The sequence below is a fragment of the Anomaloglossus baeobatrachus genome, chromosome 3, assembly GCF_048569485.1.
Source record: "Anomaloglossus baeobatrachus isolate aAnoBae1 chromosome 3, aAnoBae1.hap1, whole genome shotgun sequence".
Taxonomy (NCBI): Eukaryota; Metazoa; Chordata; class Amphibia; order Anura; family Aromobatidae; genus Anomaloglossus; species Anomaloglossus baeobatrachus.
This window is the reverse complement of record NC_134355.1, coordinates 10966947-10988099: the sequence shown is the minus strand read 5'-3', so window position 1 is coordinate 10988099 and position 21153 is coordinate 10966947. Positions and strand designations below refer to the sequence as shown.

The 21153-nt window shown below is 43.2% G+C and overlaps 1 protein-coding gene across 1 annotated transcript in view; it reads right to left on the bottom strand.

The window, feature by feature from the left end:
• DNAH8 (dynein axonemal heavy chain 8) overlaps window positions 1-21153 on the bottom strand; it is a 593387-nt gene that overhangs the window by 268223 nt on the left and 304011 nt on the right. The window contains exon 41 of the mRNA XM_075338922.1: window positions 2477-2649. Within this exon, the coding sequence (XP_075195037.1) occupies window positions 2477-2649 (173 nt within the window). The remainder of the gene's footprint in view (window positions 1-2476; window positions 2650-21153) is intronic.

Sequence of the window (21153 nt, the reverse complement as noted above, 5' to 3'; positions counted from 1 at the left end):
GAGCCCTCCTACCCCTGTGTGACTCACCTGTCCCAGCTCCAGCGCTGGGCTCTGAGACCTCCTACCCCTGTGTGACTCACCTGTCCAAGCTCCAGCGCTGGGCTCTGAGACCTCCTACCCCTGTGTGACTCACCTGTCCAAGCTCCAGCGCTGGGCTCTGAGACCTCCTACCCCTGTGTGACTCACCTGTCCAAGCTCCAGCGCTGGGCTCTGAGACCTCCTACCCCTGTGTGACTCACCTGTCCAAGCTCCAGCGCTGGGCTCTGAGCCCTCCTACCCCTGTGTGACTCACCTGTCCCAGCTCCAGCGCTGGGCTCTGAGACCTCCTACCCCTGTGTGACTCACCTGTCCAAGCTCCAGCACTGGGCTCTGAGACCTCCTACCCCTGTGTGACTCACCTGTCCAAGCTCCAGCGCTGGGCTCTGAGCCCTCCTACCCCTGTGTGACTCACCTGTACCAGCTCCAGCGCTGGGCTCTGAGCCATTCTACCCCTGTGTGACTCACCTGTACCAGCTCCAGCGCTGGGCTCTGAGCTCTCCTACCCCGGCTGCATCTGCTCTCGCATATGAATTTATCATGGAATCTAATGCCACACACCTAGGCCTTTTTACACTGGCTCTCTTGGCATGCTGACAGGATATTAAGGTAGTCTACTGGTAGCCAAAAACTCATTGCTGTGATCTGGTACAAGTTTGTCTCCAAACTAACCAAGCTCAACCTCGCCACTGAGCATTGCAACATACTGTATATGTGGCGCCCTGGACAAGCCAGGACGTCACAAGCACTACACCAACACACCCCATACTCCCAGCAGGCACACCGAAGTCAGACAAAAACCCTTGTTGCCTCCCTCCAGGGGCTGATGTTCACACCAGGGGGTGGGCCAGGCGGTTGGTCCCGCCCACCAAGGAGTTCACAGTCCTGGAGGCGGGAAAAGCAGTGGAAGTTGAGAGTGAGAGTTTGGAAGTGAAAGGGAGATGAAGGAAAGTGGTAGAGGAGCAGACAGAAGTTGGTCCGGGTGTGTGGCCCGGACAGAACAGCAAGGTTGGCAGACGGTGGTGACCGTCTGCAGGAGAGGCCGATCGGAGCCAACCGTAAGGACCGTGGCCCGGCGGTGGCTCGGCGGTACCGGACCGGTACGCGAAGAGAAGCCAGCACCATCCGGCAGGGGCTTACGGACCCCGGCAAGGCTAGGAGTCGCCGTGCAATTTGCCAAATCCGTTAGCAAAGGGAACCTCCTGGGTTTCCCAGCAGCCAAGTCCCGACAGAAGGCAACAGTCCAACCGAGAAAGGGAAACACAGTCACCGCCAAGGCTACAGTTCCCAGGGCCAGAGCCTGCGGGCAAAAGGGGCTCCTTCAGCAACCTTCAAAGCTGGGGAGCGGGTTACCGGTGGGAACCCATTGGAACCGTTACACTACATAGGTGCAGGGAAAGGCATTCACCATCAACCTGCCGGGAGAAACAACACCGCAGCCGTCTGTGGGACCCGTCCATCCAGCCGTGTGTTTCATCAGAGACTCTGTGTACATCATTGGGCTGAGTGAGTACCACCGTGCCGTGCGGCACAGCGCTGCCCCCGCGACCCTGCACCTCGCCAGGCCCCGTAACCCGCCTGCCATCCATCCCTACCCCTCACCGGGCCCCGGGACAACCAACCCCCCTACCCACGGAGGGGAGAATCAACATCCAAGCTGCTCCCTGTCATCGCTCCCGGGATCCCCGTCCAGAGCAGCGGTGGTGTCACAACCTCACCACAACCGTGGGTGGCGTCACGGACAATATCAAATCCCCACAATCAAAACCCCCTTTTCACTCACGGGCGAGTAACGCCGCTCGAGTCCCCGGGATCCGGCCCACCGCTCGAGCCACCACCGAGCAGCAGCAGTAGCCGGACCCGAGCAGTGGGAGAGCGTAGCGTCCCCTCCTCCGCCCGCGACATAAATGTATCTCTTGACAAACCCAGGTCTGTCATTTCACCTGGCTCTGCTACATCCAAGTCTAAAAAGTATGTCTCCAGACAATCTCAGCTCTGTAATAACCACTTTGCCCTCTATTGAAAAATAACCATGACAGGAAAGCATTTAATGCATAAATGTTCTGAGGGGTAAAAACCTTTCCTGCCATAGTGTCCTGTCAGTGGTCTGCCTCTGTACTGCTCCTCACCCTTCCCCTGATCCATCTGTTCGGCAGGTTTGGTACCACATCTGATCACATTCAGCTGACAGTCTCACAACAAATGCACAATATAGAAACGCACACATCGGTAGTGGGAGGACGCAGTTTTTATGAAAATCATTACAAGCACAAAGATATGACTGCAAAGTGTAACTTTATGGAGTTCTGGCCCAAAATCCTTGTCGAAAAGTTGCTCAGAAGTTTTACCACACTCCTTTTAACAGTTTTCCCCATCAATTTGTGAACCTGACCTAAAGCAGGTTGTACCTGTGGCAATCACAGCTGTGTGGTAAACCTACCGATCGGTGAGCTGTGTGATGACCAGACGGTCGCTGCAGCCCAGAAATTCATTCTGATACACAAAGTCCACGTCTGTGATGGACACGAGCGCTCGGTCCAGATAGGCCTTGAAGTAGAAACGGCTCTGCTTCTGCCACTCGAAGTCTTCTGCCGATCGGACGTGCATCTTCACCTATAATAACGAGATCCGAGCAGTGACTACTCATACATAGAGCCGTAAAATAAGGACAAAAAGCTCTTTCCGCCTTCTTAAGACACATGCCAAGCAGATTCCTTCACTTCACCCTACGTCTAGAAGGTTTGTGAAATGAACAGTGAACTTCATATATATACAGAGCTATTTTTCTGACAGCTGCAGATCACGTCATACATCTAAGGGTACTTTCACACTTGCGTTGTTTTCCTTCCGTCACAATCCGCCCATTTGGAAACCAGCAGAAACCGTTAATGGATTCCGCTGTTTCCCATAGACTTGTATGGATGACGGATTGTGCCAAAAGGACCTGCGTTGCTTCCGCTGGGCGACGCTGCGTTGCTTCCGCCCAGCGGGAGGAACGCAGCATGTAACATTTTTTTGAGCAGCGGAATCCTTGGGATTTCACTGCGCATGCTCTCTCTGGCTCCCTGCACCCGTAACTAAGGTAAATATCGGGTAACCAAGCAAAGTGCTTTGCCCAATATTTACCCTGGCCACGTGTGCAGGGAGCCCTACACTTCCCCGCTCGGCTCCGCCCCCTCCCGCACTCCACTCCGCATGTATATATATATACACACACACACACACACTCACCTGTCCTCAGCGCCATGGCCCCGCTCTCCTCCCCCCCGCTCTCCTCCCCCCACTCCGCACTACGCCACCCACACACATTCTCGGCAGCCGAGCGATCAGCTGATCACCCGGCGCTGGCAGCGATCAGCTGATCACCTGGCGGCCGGCTACTGGGAGCGATCAGCTGATCACCCGGCGGCCGGCTACTGGGAGCGATCAGCTGATCACCCGGCGACCAGCTGCTGTGAGCGATCAGCTGATCGTTCACAATAGTCTGCTGCCGGTAAAAAACTGTAAAAAAACAAAAACAAAACGGAAAACGTTTTGCAGCATCCGTTGTGCCACTATATGCAACACATCCGTTGCATCCGTCACACAACGCAATGCAACGGAAGCCGTCCACCGCAAGTGTGAAACTAGCCTAAGTGGTGAATAATTGGTAAAACTTTTACTCCATGGTCATTCTGTACCTACAATACAGTTCAGTCAGAAAAGCTTGTATTGAGTTAGCTTAAGGCTATATCAGGCTTTTATCTACCCCTCCTGTTATGATCCGCTGTTCAATGACTGCAATGAGTACAATCCACGAGAGTCGTAGGTAATAACGTACTGACCGCAAGCCCTGAACTTAACACCACACTAGAAGTAGCCGGGCAGCATACCTGACAATTCTAGATGCCTCAAACCCAGCCGGAGGATTATATAACCTACAAGGCAGAAAATAAAAAGAAACTATCTTTCCTCAGAGCAGATTTCCCCAAAGAAAATAGGCAGCCTCCCACATGTACTGTTAGCGAAGATGAAAAGACATACACAGTAAGAGCAAGATTGGGCAAAGAGAGGCCACTCTATACTAAATACAAAAGACAGGATAGGGAACTTTTGCGGTCGGTATGAAAAAACCCTATCAAAACTTCCTACACGGAATGTGCAAAAAATACTCGCACGTTCACAATCCGTAACAGACTCTGGTGAAATTGTAGGAAAAAAACTAGCAATTACCCTGCTGACTAACCCTTGCTAAAACAGCAAAGACTGACTAGGAAGATAAATCTTCCTTATCTGAAGGCACAAACAAAACAGAATACAATACAAAAAAAACCTTCAGAGATAATTCACAGAAGCATAATCAAATAACACACGAAAAGTATGAAGCAAAACCATGAATTAGATTGGTAGCGGGAAAGCCAGGAGGAAAAGAGAAAGACTCCTATAGTCTCTGGGATTTCAGACAACTGGCAGGGATAAACAGCTAGCACACACCTATATCCAAAATCAAGGTTTGAGCTGAAAACCAGGTGTGTAGAACTGGGGAACAGAATCTAACCACTAACCTCAGCGACCACAGGAGGGAGTCCAAGAGCGGAACTCCACCAGACAGTATTCACAACACCCTCCGCTCAGAACTCAAAGAGCTGCTCTGCATCAAGAAGCTTGGTCTCCAGATCTCACGGATGAGCCCCTATGGGTAGTTCTGAGGGGACAAGGTGTCCCCATTCTCCATCCGGTATCCAGGCTCCAAGAGCTTGTTCTGAAGATGGAGTAAGATGGAGGTTGTAATATGCCAGCGACATGTCCATTCCAGATCTAGAAGCCTCGGTGCCGCCCTCAGACATCATGGCGGTTGTACACAATGCTGGGTGGAGGAGTTTTTGATGTGGGGTGCACTCATTACTGCATCTACTCATTTGAGGAATAATGAAGATTTTGCAATGAAACTTCTATTAACCTTAGGCTATGTGCCCACGGGACTATGTACCCAAAGATATATCCACAGGTACGTCTGCAGGTTTCCCGCAGCAGCTCCCCGTAATCCGCAGCTATCCATTGCTGCAGGATTCCAGCAAAATACCTGCGGAAAACCTGCGGACATTCATGCGGATTACCTGTGGAAATCCCGGCCTCTATCTCCATAGAGGAGAGGCAGGATATCCGCAGGTATTTACGCATTAATAACTGACATGCAGTTATGTGCGGCTGTGGGATATCCGCAGCATATTCCGCAGCCGCACATACCGCAGCATGGACACAGACACTCCCCATGTCCCATAAGATAACATGGGGAGTGTCTGTACTTACTAAAACCTGCGGATTTATCTAGAAAATCCAGATAAATCTGCAAGTTTTCTGCAGCAAAATCTGCAGGTACAGAGTCCCGTGGGCACACAGCCTTAGTGTCAAATCACAGGGGGAAAAATTGATATGAAACTCAGAATTACCAAATTTTGGATATTGATTTTGTGAGATATTGATTAAAGTGTTACTTTTCAAAAGGGTTGTACTCATTTATACACCATATTACTATACGGCCCTGTATTCACTACATTACTATACGGCCCTTTATACATTACATTACTATACAGCCACTGTATACTGCACATTGCTATACGGTCATGTATACATCACATTACTATATGGTCCGGTATACATCACATTACTATATAGCCCTGTATACATCACATTACTATATAGCCCTGTATACATCACATTACTATATAGCCCTGTATACATCACATTACTACTGTCAGGGCCTAGCTATGAATTATCCAAAATAATAAGATCATCTGTGTGTGTATGATTATTGCTCAGATGTTGATGTGCATACTAGGATGCACCTTTGGAATGTGTTATTGAAACAAATTATGCTAGGCTGAACAATGCAAGTATTCAGTAGCTGGTTCAAACTGGTATTAGAATGCTAGTAGCAGGCTGATGACGTACTACATAGGCCTTGTTGTTTATCTCTAACCAATCAAGGACAATGTTGAAGTGCATAACTATGTGTATTTTATAATATACGGGTTAGAAAAGAACTGTGCTTCTCCTAGATAGAGACACGTCTCGGTGTGGTCATTTTTGCTCACACATACATCTGAGCAGATCTAATCTGGAATCCTCCTCCGAGACCCTGAGAGACCCCCTAGAGGTCTTCCCCAACAGTTGGCGCCCAACGTGGGGTCTCCATAAGGAGCACCCCGAAAACCCGGACACCCCGATTACTCGGACCAAGACCTCCCTCACACCAACTGGACTGATCATCCCACAACCCCGGTAAATGTTACATTCTGAGTATTCACTGCCGACAAGGTTGTTCTTGGAGAGGAGGGGGTGACAGGCCTTGTGTCCTCATCGGAATTAAAGGTACCCGATAGTGACTCTGTAGTGGTGCCCGCTGGGGGAGTGGATTTCAATTATCACAAGGGATCTGGAGGATGGATAGTAGGGGGTAAGACGGCAGCAGTTGGATATAGCTGGTTAGACTGACCCGATCTGTAGTTTGAGGATGCAGGGGGTACACCCGTGATCGAAGATAGGGAGTTAGGACAATATATTGGTATGTTGGGGTGATGATGATGAGACTCAAGCGGTATCTTGGGATCTGACTGCTGTTCCAAATTGTATTGTCGTGTGTGCACAGCGAGAAAGAGTAACAATTAGTTGAATCAATTTTGACTCTCTCTCACGACTGGCAAGCCACTCCAACTGACTGAACTTTATTTTCCTCGGACAAGGCTTTTATAGTAAGGGTGCGTACAAAAGTATAGTCCAATCAACTATCACAGGTCGGGGCTTCAAGACATATAGGAATTTGCATAATCTCTGCTGGATTGGTCAGTCCAGACTTTAGGAATTCTCCTTTGTTCAACATCTTCGGTGTAGACAGGATGGGATGTGGCAGCCATCTTCAAGTTACATAGGTATATATATATATATATATATATATATATATATATATATATATATATATATATATATATGTTGAGGATAAAGAATTGAGTATCCAAAAATACTTAATTCAGCCATTTCATAGACTCAGTTATATAGTTCAGTAGATGTGAACTAACACACATATTTGTGAATGCTTTTGTTTCTTACTAACATGTATATATGTATATTGCATATTCAGTGTATTTTCCTTAGACACAGTATATACCACCACATGTAATTGTAAAGATGGCCACCATTTCCTGTTCTCCACCCAAGACAAATCGACAAAGAAATTCCTGGATCCTAGACTGACCAATCAACGGAGAATATGCAGATCTCTCTACGTCATGAAGCCCTGACTTACGATACTTGATTGGACTAAAACTTTTGTTCACACCCCTTTACTGTTTGGTCTAGAGTCTCTTTCAAACAATAAAGAACACACTTGGTTAAGAGCCAGTCATGGAGATAGATGTAACTGACTTGCTGTGCAGTTATTTTTCATTCTCGTGTGCACCCATGACATTTTAATTAGAAGCAGCAGCCGGATATCAAGAGATCCTTTGAGTCTCATCATCATCGTCATTCTGACCTTGACAACTGGCGACCCAGATGGGACTACCGTAAAGGGTGAGTCAGAGCTTCCATTGTCCGGACGTCTGGGGGCTACTCCACAAGTATCCAGGTGTCGCTTGATAGGATTGATCACCCTTCATTTCGCAGGTAACCATCATATACATTGTGTGTGCTGTTTTACCTGTGGATCGAGAGACGCCTGGCGAAAGTGGGTGGTCACTAGTCCGGAGAATGGTAGTGCACCGGAGACCTAACGGTGTGACTGTCACCCGCCGGTGGGCTAGAAGGACCCAGCTCCCATAGGGGCTAGGGGTAGGTTGTAAAGTATCCGGCTGTCTGTAATTAGAAATGGGGTGTTTTCTTGAGTAGCTGTTTTTATCTGTATATAGGTGTATGGTTAATCAAGCTTGTGATTTCTCTGTTTGGTTCTCGGAGAGTTAATTGCCTGTAGTTTTTTCTTCTTCGCTGTGAACAAAGGGAGAAGGGGGGTCTGGTTAAGCCCAGGGATATCCATGACAGTCTTTCTATTGAGAACAAGGAATGCGAGAGGGGGGAGCACATCCTTACATTCTTACACTCAGAGGAAGCAAAAAGGTGGGGGCTATATGTCCACCAGCTGCTTGAGGCAGAGCGGAGATCAAGTTACACAGCTCGGTCTCTGCTGTCTCTTAGCTAAGAAACAGGGGGGTGGAGGGTGAAGAGGCAGACACCGGGTGTTAAAACAGCGCAGCTCTTTGGAGAGAGGGGGGGGTCAGTGGGCTGCAGCCTTTGTATCGTAAAGCAAGCAGAGTTGTAATGATTTGAAAGAAAAACAAGTGTTATTTTAGTTTGGATTTGAGAGAAATTAACGGGTTCATGCATTTTTCAGTTTTTTTAACTTGTTTGTTTTTGAACAGAAGTATGAGAACTAGCGATTCCCCTGTGTTGCGGACACAGCCACTGTTTGTTAGATATTAAATATTAGATATAAAATATGAAATATTAAATATTAAATATTGAATATTGAATGTTGGATAAATAATAAACGAGGCGGGAAGGGTTCTGTTAACTTAAAGTGGATTTAGCGTATTCCTCTGCGTTTTAAACGTGAGCCACTGTTATGAGCAGGTAGGTCTTCATAACGAGGCAGGAAAGGAACTCACTTTAGTTGAGGTAAGGGTGCTGGAGTTAGCGGATTCTCATGCGTATTAGACGCGAGTCACTGTCAGCGTGTTACAAACGCGGACGAGACGAGAAAGGACTCCATTGGAACGGCCGATCCAATTAAGCACTGTATACTCTGTTCAAAAGATAAATATGTTGTTTTTAATAGGAGCTGAGAACGCTGTCGCCCTAGTTACAAAAAACGGAAAAAATATAAAAGATTGCAAAAAGTTGTGTAATATCGTTGGACTACCACTAGATGGCAGGCTGCAACCCATGTATTGAAGTTCAGATTAATCTGTAGTGAGTTTATAATGAAGAACAAAGACCTCATTCACTGTCTGTTGCTGTTTGTAGAATCACTAAATGTTTTTCTCTAGCGGTAAACTCATTGTTCTGCTCTAGAAGTCATTATATCTGGTGCTAATCAAATCTCTCCTTTGTATGCTGGAATGCAAATTTACAGGCACTAAAAGTATCCCTGGTTTACTACGTAGTTCCAGCCACTCCCAGTACACCCAGGGAGTCACAACATGGATGCTACACCCGGAAGTCAGGTGCCTGGAACTTCCTGTGGCAGCCGTCTTGCTAAACCCACTGATGGCAGTACACCTCATAAGCCACACCCCTCGCAATGGCTCTTTGTTCAAAGCTCTCCACCCATCCCCGGTGGGAGGTGTTCTCTGGTATATATGACTAACACATTTGAATAAGTATAAATTGTATATTTGTTTACTCAGCTATCTCATAAGTGCAAGTCAAAGATAAGTAAGTGAAACTTTTACAGAATTTTCTGTTCACATAAAATCAATTGGTATTTTAGAAGTCCTGCAGTATTATATCATAAAATAAAATAGAGGAAGGTAAATATATATATATATATCTTTGTACTGTGTTAGTTAATTTAAAACAAAAATTGTAAACGACTTACCCCTACTGATGTCAAAATGTATCAAATCCATTTGTAAAAAAGGAATTAGGAAAAATGTATAATGCATTCAATGTAGATATGGGTAATGAATGTGTTCCCTGCTACGTCTTTGTTATAACAAAGGATGAGTTTTTTTCCTTCTTCCTCTCTCACTTTTAAGAAGTAAGAGACAGGGATGGAATGTGTCTTGATGGAATGTGTCTTTCTCCAATAGTGACGTGAGTTTGGTTTAACCCTTAGAGTTCAGGATTTCCCATTTTTAGTTTGCTGTTTATACCTGAATAGGGAATATTAAATTTTATGGGATGTGCGATATAATTTGTGTTGTTTTGTGTTTAATGGCGATTTATTTGAACAATATATTTTTATTTTGTGACTCTATCACCTTTTCTGTTTCTAAACCATTCATATATTTTTGCAGGTTAGTCGTCTAGTCACAGCTGTCATTTAATTATGTCTCAGTTGTTTCTACTATGAAAGGTTTTTCTTTTCTTTATGGATACAGTGTTTATTGTAAAGTTTTAAAATTTCCCAGTAATGTATATTGTTGTGAGATATACGTTATTTTCAGTGTTTGTTCTTTTTAGGTTTTAGTATGTGGCTAATTTATTACCTGCTGTTTTATCTTTTCTTTTAGGGAATACCAGTATAAAAATGCTGAATTTTGCCATATTGGTAAATAAACAATTAAACAAGGGGGGAATAAGGTATTAATTATATTCTCCAGTTTCTTGGAGGGGGCAGCAGGCATATTAGATAGGTTTTGAAGTTGACCTTGGTTTTGAAGCTGACCTTTTTCCCATAGGTTATGTTTATTAGATTACTATGAGGTATATCTGTTAACTGAAATAGGAAAGTCTTGTCTTATATGTTTATTTGTTTATTTATTTGTTTGTTTATTTATTAAGTATTCTCAGTCATGTGAAGTATAGATGACCACTAACTGTATTATGATCAGAGATGAAGTTATAAGAATGATCTAATGTATATTTTTAAGTTTTTGTTTTTATAGATGAAACCAGATGGTGGTCGATTCTGCACTGGATATGTTGCTGTTTACACCACATGAGGTAGATCTAAATTCGACCACTCCCTCCGATCCTATTGATACAGGAGACAGTGATGCATTAATGCCTCTCTTGATGGGTAGAACAGGAGTGGGTAAGAGTCTTTAGAGGTGTATGTAGGTTGTAGATTTTTTCCTGTTGTCAAATGAATTAGGTATGCCGAAAAGAAAGTCTAGATCTGAGCTGATGGATTCGGATGGAGATCCTTGCACAGGTGCAGCTGACCAAGAAGCAGTGAACGGGCCTAGAGTTGAGAGTCTTTCACCAATACCGACCACGCCTTGGTGACATTGGTCACGTCAGTGACTTCTGTTACTCCTTGTGTTCTTACATCCCTACAGGAACAAGCGATACAACAAGGAATGGAGTGTGACATGCAGGGAGCCAGCTGAATGAGGAAGGTCTGTGGACAAAGGGTGGTAAGCTTTCTCTGCCATGAGAGCTCTTCTTAATGATGGCCCAGGTAACATCTGTGAAAGACAATTGTCAGCGTGTGCTTTGGTGACACCGGGTTCAGTACCCAGGTGGGCAGATTCACCCAGTCTTGTGAGACAAGTGCCTAGAACGAAGTGAGAAAAAAACTGTAAAGAGTCCGTAGAAACACCCTGCACCTGCTCTACCCATTCTTAGAGACTGCAAACTGATTATAGATGTATATCATGAGCACGTTGTATGCAAGTCTGTGCGTGTTGTGTAAATTTCTTTCCAGGTTTGGTCAGAGGTATTCCAGTGCAGAAAACGACATTATTGTTGAGAAGCACATGAAGGTGGTATGTAAAGAAAAATGTGTTTACAAAAAGTGTATATTTTATAGAAAAGTGGAAACTAGTAAATGGTGTATAAAATGTATATGTTCTGTTTTCTTTTTGCAATAAGCAGGTCTTTATGTAAGATGTTTTTTGGTTTAGCATAGGCATGTATATTTTTATATAATTGACTGAATAGTGTGATAAACAGGTGTATTCTCCAATTCCAGATCTTAAATCAGAGCTATTAGCATATGGTCTCCAGTCAGGAGACTGATTGATCCTAAAGGACAAGCGAGAAAGAGCCATGAGTCAACACTAGAGGAGCCGATCCAACCGCAGAAAAATCTATGGATCCACACCTCGCATTGTAGAAGGGTTAATCAACCAGAGCTGCACTGAGCGTTCTGCTCATACTTATCCTTTTCAGAAAACCCTGTACAGTTTTAGACCAGCATTGCCAGAACAGTTAGAAGAGAGGACTTAGAGAACCTTGAGACATGGGAAAGTCCAACTACAAAGGGTGAGGACTCGCCTAGGAGTCCTTGGTCTCAAACTGGTGAAGAAAACCCCTTTCCCCTTTCCGCCCATGTTTCAACGTTCAGTTAGGCAGGTTTTTCAACAGATCTTTCTACCTCTCTTCCTAAGGGAACACAGTACCCTTAGTTTTTAGAAATGGCAGAAGTAAGTCTTTAGGGGGGACTGTTGAGGATAAAGAATTGAGTATCCAAAAATACTTAATTCAGCCATTTCATAGACTCAGTTATATAGTTCAGTAGATGTGAACTAACACACATATTTGTGAATGCTTTTGTTTCTTACTAACATGTATATATGTATATTGCATATTCAGTGTATTTTCCTTAGACACAGTATATACCACCACATGTAATTGTAAAGATGGCCACCATTTCCTGTTCTCCACCCAAGACAAATCGACAAAGAAATTCCTGGATCCTAGACTGACCAATCAACGGAGAATATGCAGATCTCTCTACGTCATGAAGCCCTGACTTACGATACTTGATTGGACTAAAACTTTTGTTCACACCCCTTTACTGTTTGGTCTAGAGTCTCTTTCAAACAATAAAGAACACACTTGGTTAAGAGCCAGTCATGGAGATAGATGTAACTGACTTGCTGTGCAGTTATTTTTCATTCTCGTGTGCACCCATGACATTTTAATTAGAAGCAGCAGCCGGATATCAAGAGATCCTTTGAGTCTCATCATCATCGTCATTCTGACCTTGACATATATATGTATATATATATACATATACATATATAAATATATATATGTATATGTATATATATATACATATACAGTGCCTACAAGTAGTATTCAACCCCCTGCAGATTTAGCAGGTTTGATAAGATGCAAATAAGTTAGAGCCTGCAAACTTCAAACAAGAGCAGGATTTATTAACAGAAGCATAAATCTTACAAACCAACAAGTTATGTTGCTCAGCTAAATTTTAATAAATTTTCAACATAAAAGTGTGGGTCAATTATTATTCAACCCCTAGGTTTAATATTTTGTGGAATAACCCTTGTTTGCAATTACAGCTAATAATCGTCTTTTATAAGACCTGATCAGGCCGGCACAGGTCTCTGGAGTTATCTTGGCCCACTCCTCCATGCAGATCTTCTCCAAGTTATCTAGGTTCTTTGGGTGTCTCATGTGGACTTTAATCTTGAGCTCCTTCCACAAGTTTTCAATTGGGTTAAGGTCAGGAGACTGACTAGGCCACTGCAACACCTTGATTTTTTCCCTCTTGAACCAGGCCTTGGTTTTATTGGCTGTGTGCTTTGGGTCGTTGTCTTGTTGGAAGATGAAATGACGACCCATCTTAAGATCCTTGATGGAGGAGCGGAGGTTCTTGGCCAAAATCTCCAGGTAGGCCGTGCTATCCATCTTCCCATGGATGCGGACCAGATGGCCAGGCCCCTTGGCTGAGAAACAGCCCCACAGCATGATGCTGCCACCACCATACTTGACTGTAGGGATAGTATTCTTGGGGTCGTATGCAGTGCCATCCAGTCTCCAAACGTCACGTGTGTGGTTGGCACCAAAGATCTCGATCTTGGTCTCATCAGACCAGAGAACCTTGAACCAGTCTGTCTCAGAGTCCTCCAAGTGATCACGAGCAAACTGTAGACGAGCCTTGACATGACGCTTTGAAAGTAAAGGTACCTTACGGGCTCGTCTGGAACGGAGACCATTGCGGTGGAGTACGTTACTTATGGTATTGACTGAAACCAATGTCCCCAATGCCATGAGATCTTCCCGGAGCTCCTTCCTTGTTGTCCTTGGGTTAGCCTTGACTCTTCGGACAAGCCTGGCCTCGGCACGGGTGGAAACTTTCAAAGGCTGTCCAGGCCGTGGAAGGCTAACAGTAGTTCCATAAGCCTTCCACTTCCGGATGATGCTCCCAACAGTGGAGACAGGTAGGCCCAACTCCTTGGAAAGGGTTTTGTACCCCTTGCCAGTCTTGTGACCCTCCACGATTTTGTCTCTGATGGCCTTGGAATGCTCCTTTGTCTTTCCCATGTTGACCAAGTATGAGTGCTGTTCACAAGTTTGGGGAGAGTCTTAATTAGTCAGAAAAGGCTGGAAAAAGAGATAATTAATCCAAACATGTGAAGCTCATTGTTCTTTGTGCCTGAAATACTTCTTAAAACTTTAGGGGAACCAAACAAAATTCTGGTGGTTTGAGGGGTTGAATAATAAATGACCCTCTGAATAAACTTTTCACAATTTAAAAAAAAAAAATAAAAAAAGAAATAACATTCTTTTTTGCTGCAGTGCATTTCACACTTCCAGGCTGATCTACAGTCCAAATGTCACAATGCCAAGTTAATTCCGAATGTGTAAACCAGCTAAATCTGCAGGGGGTTGAATGCTACTTGTAGGCAATGTATATATATATATATATATATATATATATATATATATTAGTAAGAAACAAAAGCATGCATAAATATGTGTGTTAGTTTACATCTGCTAAACTATATACCTGAGTCTATGAAATGGCTGAATTAAGTATTTTTGGTTACTTAATTCTTATACTCAACAGGTACAGCTGACCAAGTTCGGAGAGCGGGACATTCCTGTATGTGACATTTTTGTACATTCTCCTCCTTTTACGGGATACCCTTGTTTTTACTTAGCTGAGGGAGCTAGGGTGTAAGTAAGTAAGGGTGGAACGCCCCAGTGCAGGCCGGACTGCAGCGTGCACCATATAGTCTTGAATTAGTGTAATCCAACTGCTGCCAAGACAGCAACAATGTTTCAGTGGAGGAACAAGAAAGTTGAGAAATCTTAAGGCTCGCAGAATGTTACAGAATTAGTGAGAGACAGAGAGGGAAAGAAAGTTGTGCGCCGTGCCTCAGAAATGTTTAGCGGACGGTTACAGCCGTCACAATGGAATGCGGCGCTGAAGGGAAAGACAGGAAAGTTGGAAGAAAGGATTGTGGGGGATGTACAGGTGTTTGGGAAAGGAGCGCAGATGTTGCAGTCAGAAGGATAGGTTGAAATAGAAGAAGAAGGTGCAGGAGGAGATGCTGTGTTTTATTATATGTTTCCTAAATTTGAACGCAGTACAAATGAACATGTGGGGTGTTTTGTTGCTACTACTACCCCGCTACCCCAGTCAATCTCAAGGTTGTTATTGGACACAGCAGTACCCCAAACTTGAGACCCCATGATACCAGCCGCGGCGACACCCCCCTTCCCAGTCTTTTTCCTTCTCGGCCACCACGTGCCTCCCCCCAGGTGCAACTTTTTCCCCCGGGACAGATAGTGAACCCTACTCCGAGTGATCCCGGACCTGTCCAGAGGTCTTCAATTCTCGATATGCCCAGATACTCACTACGTCCTCAGGGGCTCAAGTTTTGTTCAGGATAGGCACGTGAGATTTGTTGACGCATGAGACAGGGGTGTATGTTAACCCGGCTAATTCAAACCTACATTATGCTGGGGGACTGGCCCGGCAAATGATGTTACAAGGTTGAAGGAGTGAGAAACAGGGGGGCAGCTCCCTGCAGCGAGGAGTGGGAGTAACAGTGTGTGATCATTCTATTGAGGATAAGAATTAAGTAACCAAAAATACTTAATTCAGCCATTTCATAGACTCAAATATATAGTTTAGTTGATGTAACCTAACACATATTTATTAATGCTTTTGTTTTTTACTAACCCATATGTATATATATATATATATATATATATATATATATATATATATATATATATATATATATATATATATATATATATATATTCAGTGATTTTCCTTCATACAATATACTAGCATATGTAACTTAAAAATGACTCCTACATCCTGGACAACGCCCAAGAAGATGAGAAACAGAGGAATTCCCGAAGTTTGGAACAACCAATCTCTGGTGTCTGTCATGGAAGGTTCATAACTGACTTGTAGTCCCTTATTTTGTTCTTTCTCGCATGCACACATGACATTATAATTTGCACACGGCAGTCAGTCCTTAAGAGACCCATTGTAGTCTCACCTCAACAATTCTAACAAAGAAAAAAGCTGGAGCAGAGACAGGCATCACTGCCCCCACATCTGGAAAGGTGGGGGCTAGGCAGCTCAGAAAGAGTTATATAGAAAAAAAAAAAAGAATAGGTACAGTTAGGTCCAGAAATATTTGGACAGTGACACAAGTTTTGTTATTTTAGCTGTTTACAAAAACATGTTCAGAAATACAATTATATATATAATATGGGCTGAAAGTGCACACTCCCAGCTGCAATATGAGAGTTTTCACATCCAAATCGGAGAAAGGGTTTAGGAATCATAGCTCTGTAATGCATAGCCTCCTCTTTTTCAAGGGACCAAAAGTAATTGGACAAGGGACTCTAAGGGCTGCAATTAACTCTGAAGGCGTCTCCCTCATTAACCTGTAATCAATGAAGTAGTTAAAAGGTCTGGGGTTGATTACAGGTGTGTGGTTTTGCATTTGGAAGCTGTTGCTGTGACCAGACAACATGCGGTCTAAGGAACTCTCAATTGAGGTGAAGCAGAACATCCTGAGGCTGAAAAAAAGAAAAAATCCATCAGAGAGATAGCAGACATGCTTGGAGTAGCAAAATCAACAGTAGGGTACATTCTGAGAAAAAAGGAATTGACTGGTGAGCTTGGGAACTCAAAAAGGCCTGGGCGTCCACGGATGACAACAGTGGTGGATGATCGCCGCATACTTTCTTTGGTGAAGAAGAACCCGTTCACAACATCAACTGAAGTCCAGAACAATCTCAGTGAAGTAGGTGTATCTGTCTCTAAGTCAACAGTAAAGAGAAGACTCCATGAAAGTAAATACAAAGGGTTCACATCTAGATGCAAACCATTCATCAATTCCAAAAATAGACAGGCCAGAGTTACATTTGCTGAAAAACACCTCATGAAGCCAGCTCAGTTCTGGAAAAGTATTCTATGGACAGATGAGACAAAGATCAACCTGTACCAGAATGATGGGAAGAAAAAAAGTTTGGAGAAGAAAGGGAACGGCACATGATCCAAGGCACACCACATCCTCTGTAAAACTTGGTGGAGGCAACGTGATGGCATGGGCATGCATGGCTTTCAATGGCACTGGGTCACTTGTGTTTATTGATGACATAACAGCAGACAAGAGTAGCCGGATGAATTCTGAAGTGTACCGGGATATACTTTCAGCCCAGATTCAGCCAAATGCCACAAAGTTGATCAGACGGCGCTTCATAGTACAGATGGACAATGACCCCAAGCATACAGCCAAAGCTACCCAGGAGTTCATGAGTGCAAAAAAGTGGAACATTCTGCAATGGCCAAGTCAATCACCTGATCTTAACCCAATTGAGCATGCATTTCACTTGCTCAAATCCAGACTTAAGACGGAAAGACCCACAAACAAGCAAGACCTGAAGGCTGCGGCTGTAAAGGCCTGGCAAAGCATTAAGAAGGAGGAAACCCAGCGTTTGGTGATGTCCATGGGTTCCAGACTTAAGGCAGTGATTGCCTCCAAAGGATTCGCAACAAAATATTGAAAATAAAAATATTTTGTTTGGGTTTGGTTTATTTGTCCAATTACTTTTGACCTCCTAAAATGTGGAGTGTTTGTAAAGAAATGTGACAATTCCTACAATTTCTATCAGATATTTTTGTTCAAACCTTCAAATTAAACGTTACAATCTGCACTTGAATTCTGTTGTAGAGGTTTCATTTCAAATCCAATGTGGTGGCATGCAGAGCCCAACTCGCGAAAATTGTGTCACTGGCCAAAGATTTCTGGACCTAACTGTAAATACATATCTTTGTACCATGTTAGTTATTCTAAAATTTTAAAAGATTTATCCCAATGATGTTAGAAAGGGATTATATCCATTTGTGAAAGAATTTAAAAAAAAAAAAAAAAGATCCAACAGAGATGTGTATTATGGAGAACAGAAGTTTCAAGCTATTTGTTTCAAAATTTAAAACTGAGGAAGATGAGTTTTTTTTCCTTCACTCTGACTCCTAGCTCTTCTACTGTAAAATAAGAATGGAATGTGGCCCCTCCCAACTGGTGAAGCAAGCTTTGTTTAACCCTTAGAGTTCAGGATTTCATAAATAAAATTAGTAGCGCATTGTTACATAGTTACATAGTTACTTAGGTTGAAAAAAGACCTAGGTCCATCTAGTTCAACCTTCCTCCACCAGTTCTACATTTAGTCACTAAGTCATTTATAACCAACAATCTTTTTTGTGTACTGAGGAAATCATCCAGCCCTTTTTTAAAAGCTGTTATAGTATCTGCCATTACTACCTCTTGTGGTAGTGTATTCCACAGCCTGACCGCTCTAACTGTAAAGAACCCTTTCCTATTTAGGTTTCGGAATCGCTTTTCTTCCACTCGCAGTGAGTGCCCCCTGGTCCTTAGTACTGTCTTTGGAAGGAATAAGTCATGTGCCAGTCCTTTATATTGACCACACATGTATTTATACATATAAATGAGATCTCCTCTGAGACGTCTTTTTTCTAAGCTAAACATATCTAACTTTTTCAACCTGTCATCATATGGGAGGCCTCCATTCCTCATCATACAGGCGGCCTCAATTCCTCATCATACGGGCGGCCTCCATTTCTTATCATACGGGCGGCCTCCATTACTCATCATACGGGCGGCCTCCATTACTCATCATATGGGCGGCCTCCATTCCTTGTAATAGTCTAGTTGCCCGCCTTTGAACTGACTCTAACTTCTGAATGTCCTTTTTAAAATGTGGAGCCCAAAACTGGATCCCGTATTCCAGATGTGGCCTTACAAGGGATTTATAGAGGGGTAACAATACGTTGGGATCACGGGATCTAATCTCTCTTTTTATACACCCTAAAATCTTGTTTGCTTTAGCAGCTGCTGCCTGACATTGAGAGCTGCTGCTCAGCTTATTTGTAATGAGGATACCCAAGTCCTTCTCCTGTTCTGTAGTCCCGAGTTTACTTCCATTTAATGTATACTCAGCTATAGGATTACTCCGTCCTAGGTGCATTACTTTACATTTATCAACAATAAATCTCATTTGCCAAGTATCTGCCCATTCTGACATCTTATCCAGATTTTTTTGTAATATTGTACTATCCAGGTCAGTTTTTAATATCCTACATAGTTTGGTGTCATCGGCAAAGACTGACACTGTACTATCAATCCCATCCACAAGGTCATTAATAAAGACAGTAAAAAGAATCGGTCCAAGCACAGATCCCTGCGGCACCCCACTGCTGACTATAGCCCATTTAGAGAATGTACCATTTATGACTACTCTTTGTTTCCTATCTTTTAGCCAATTCCTTACCCAGTTGCATATTGTGTCCCCTAGTCCTTGCTTCTGGAGCTTTAGTATAAGGCTATTATGTGGTACAGTATCAAATGCCTTTGCAAAGTCCAAATAAATCACATCAGCTGCATTACCAATATCCAGGTTTGAACTTACCCCCTCATAGAACCCCAACAGGTTGGTTAGACACGACTTATCTTTCATGAATCCATGCTGTTTGTCAGTTATCATATTATTTTCTGCAATATATTTTTGCATGTCATCCCTTAAAATGCCCTCAAAAACTTTGCATACTACTGATGTCAGGCTTACTGGACGGTAGTTGCCTGGATCTACCCTCTTACCTTTCTTAAATATCGGTACCACATCAGCAATCCTCCAATCCTGAGGCACCAACCCTGTTACAAGTGAGTCTAAAAATATGAGATACAGCGGTCTGTCGATTACGGAGCTCAATTCCCTCAATATTCGTGGATGAATGCCATCTGGCCCTGGGGATTTGTCAATGTTTAATTTACTCAGACGTAGGCGTACTTCATCTTGTGTTAAATTAATTATATCGGGTGGTGGACTTTGATTTTTCACTTGTTGAATGATCCCTGGTACAGTCAGTTCCTTGGTGAATACAGATGAGAAATGCCTATTTAATATCTCAGTCTTTTGTTTGTCCTCTATAACTAACTTGTTATTATATTTTAAGGGGCCGATACTATCCTTTGTTTTCCTTTTGGCATTAATGTATTTATAAAAGATTTTGGGATTTATTTTAATGTCATTGGCGATTTTTGTTTCAGTAGCTAATTTTGCTTGTTTGATTTCTTTTTTACATTTCCTATTGATATCTTTATACTCCTGCAATGCTATTTATTGGTTTTCATTTTCCTGCTCATACCTGAATAATTAATTAACTTTGCAGGAACAATTACATTTCTTGACATATGTGAATTAGTTTTTTTTCTTTTGTTTTTATGGTGATTTATTTGGACAATATATTTTTCTTTTGTGTCTCTGCATATAGACTGCCAGTATTTTATTAATTGGTTTTCCTTTCTTTCATGGATATAAGTGTACAGTATATACGAGCCGTGTTGTCTATCGTAAGGTCTCATATTCCCAGCAGTGTATATTGTTGCAGAGACATGGGTTATATCTAGTGTTTGTCTTGTTTAGTTTTATAGTAATTTATTGTCTGCTGTCTTATTTTTCTTTTAGAGAGTAGCAGCATAAAACTGTGAATGTTGCTAGATTAGCACATAAAAACAAAACAAAAAAAAAAGGGGGGGGAGAAGTTATCTATCATATTTTTTCAGCAGTAGAGGGCGCAGCAGACATATTAGACAAACTCTGAAGCTGGCCTTTCTCCCGCAACAGTCATATTTACTGGACTACTATGAAACATGTCTGTTATAAGAATGTTCTAATGCATATTTTTAGTTTTAGTTTTCAAAGATGGAACAAGATGTTGGTCGATTCTACACTGGATATGCAACAGTTTACACAACATGAGGTAATCAAAAGTTGAACCACTCCCTCCCCTCCTGTCGGTACAGGGGGCGGTCATGTATTGATGCCCTCCCTGGATGGGTAGAACAGAAGCGGGTAAGATGGTCAAATGTGTATGTAGGTTGTAGGTTGTCAAATGAGATAGGTATACTGAAGATAAAGTCTAGACTTGAGCTGACGGTGATGGAACTGGAGAACCCCGCACAGGTGCTGCTGATAAAGAAGCAGTGAACGGGCCTAGAGTTGAGGAATCCTTTACGAATGCAGACCGGTACCATACCTATGTGGCACCTGTCACATTGTTCTGTCCCCACTTAAAGGCGATGTAAGGTGCGTAGTTGTGAGAGGTTGTGAGAATCTTACCTTCGTTTTTCCTATAGGTAGGGCAGACAGGACCAGAGCACTCCAGAGTGAAAC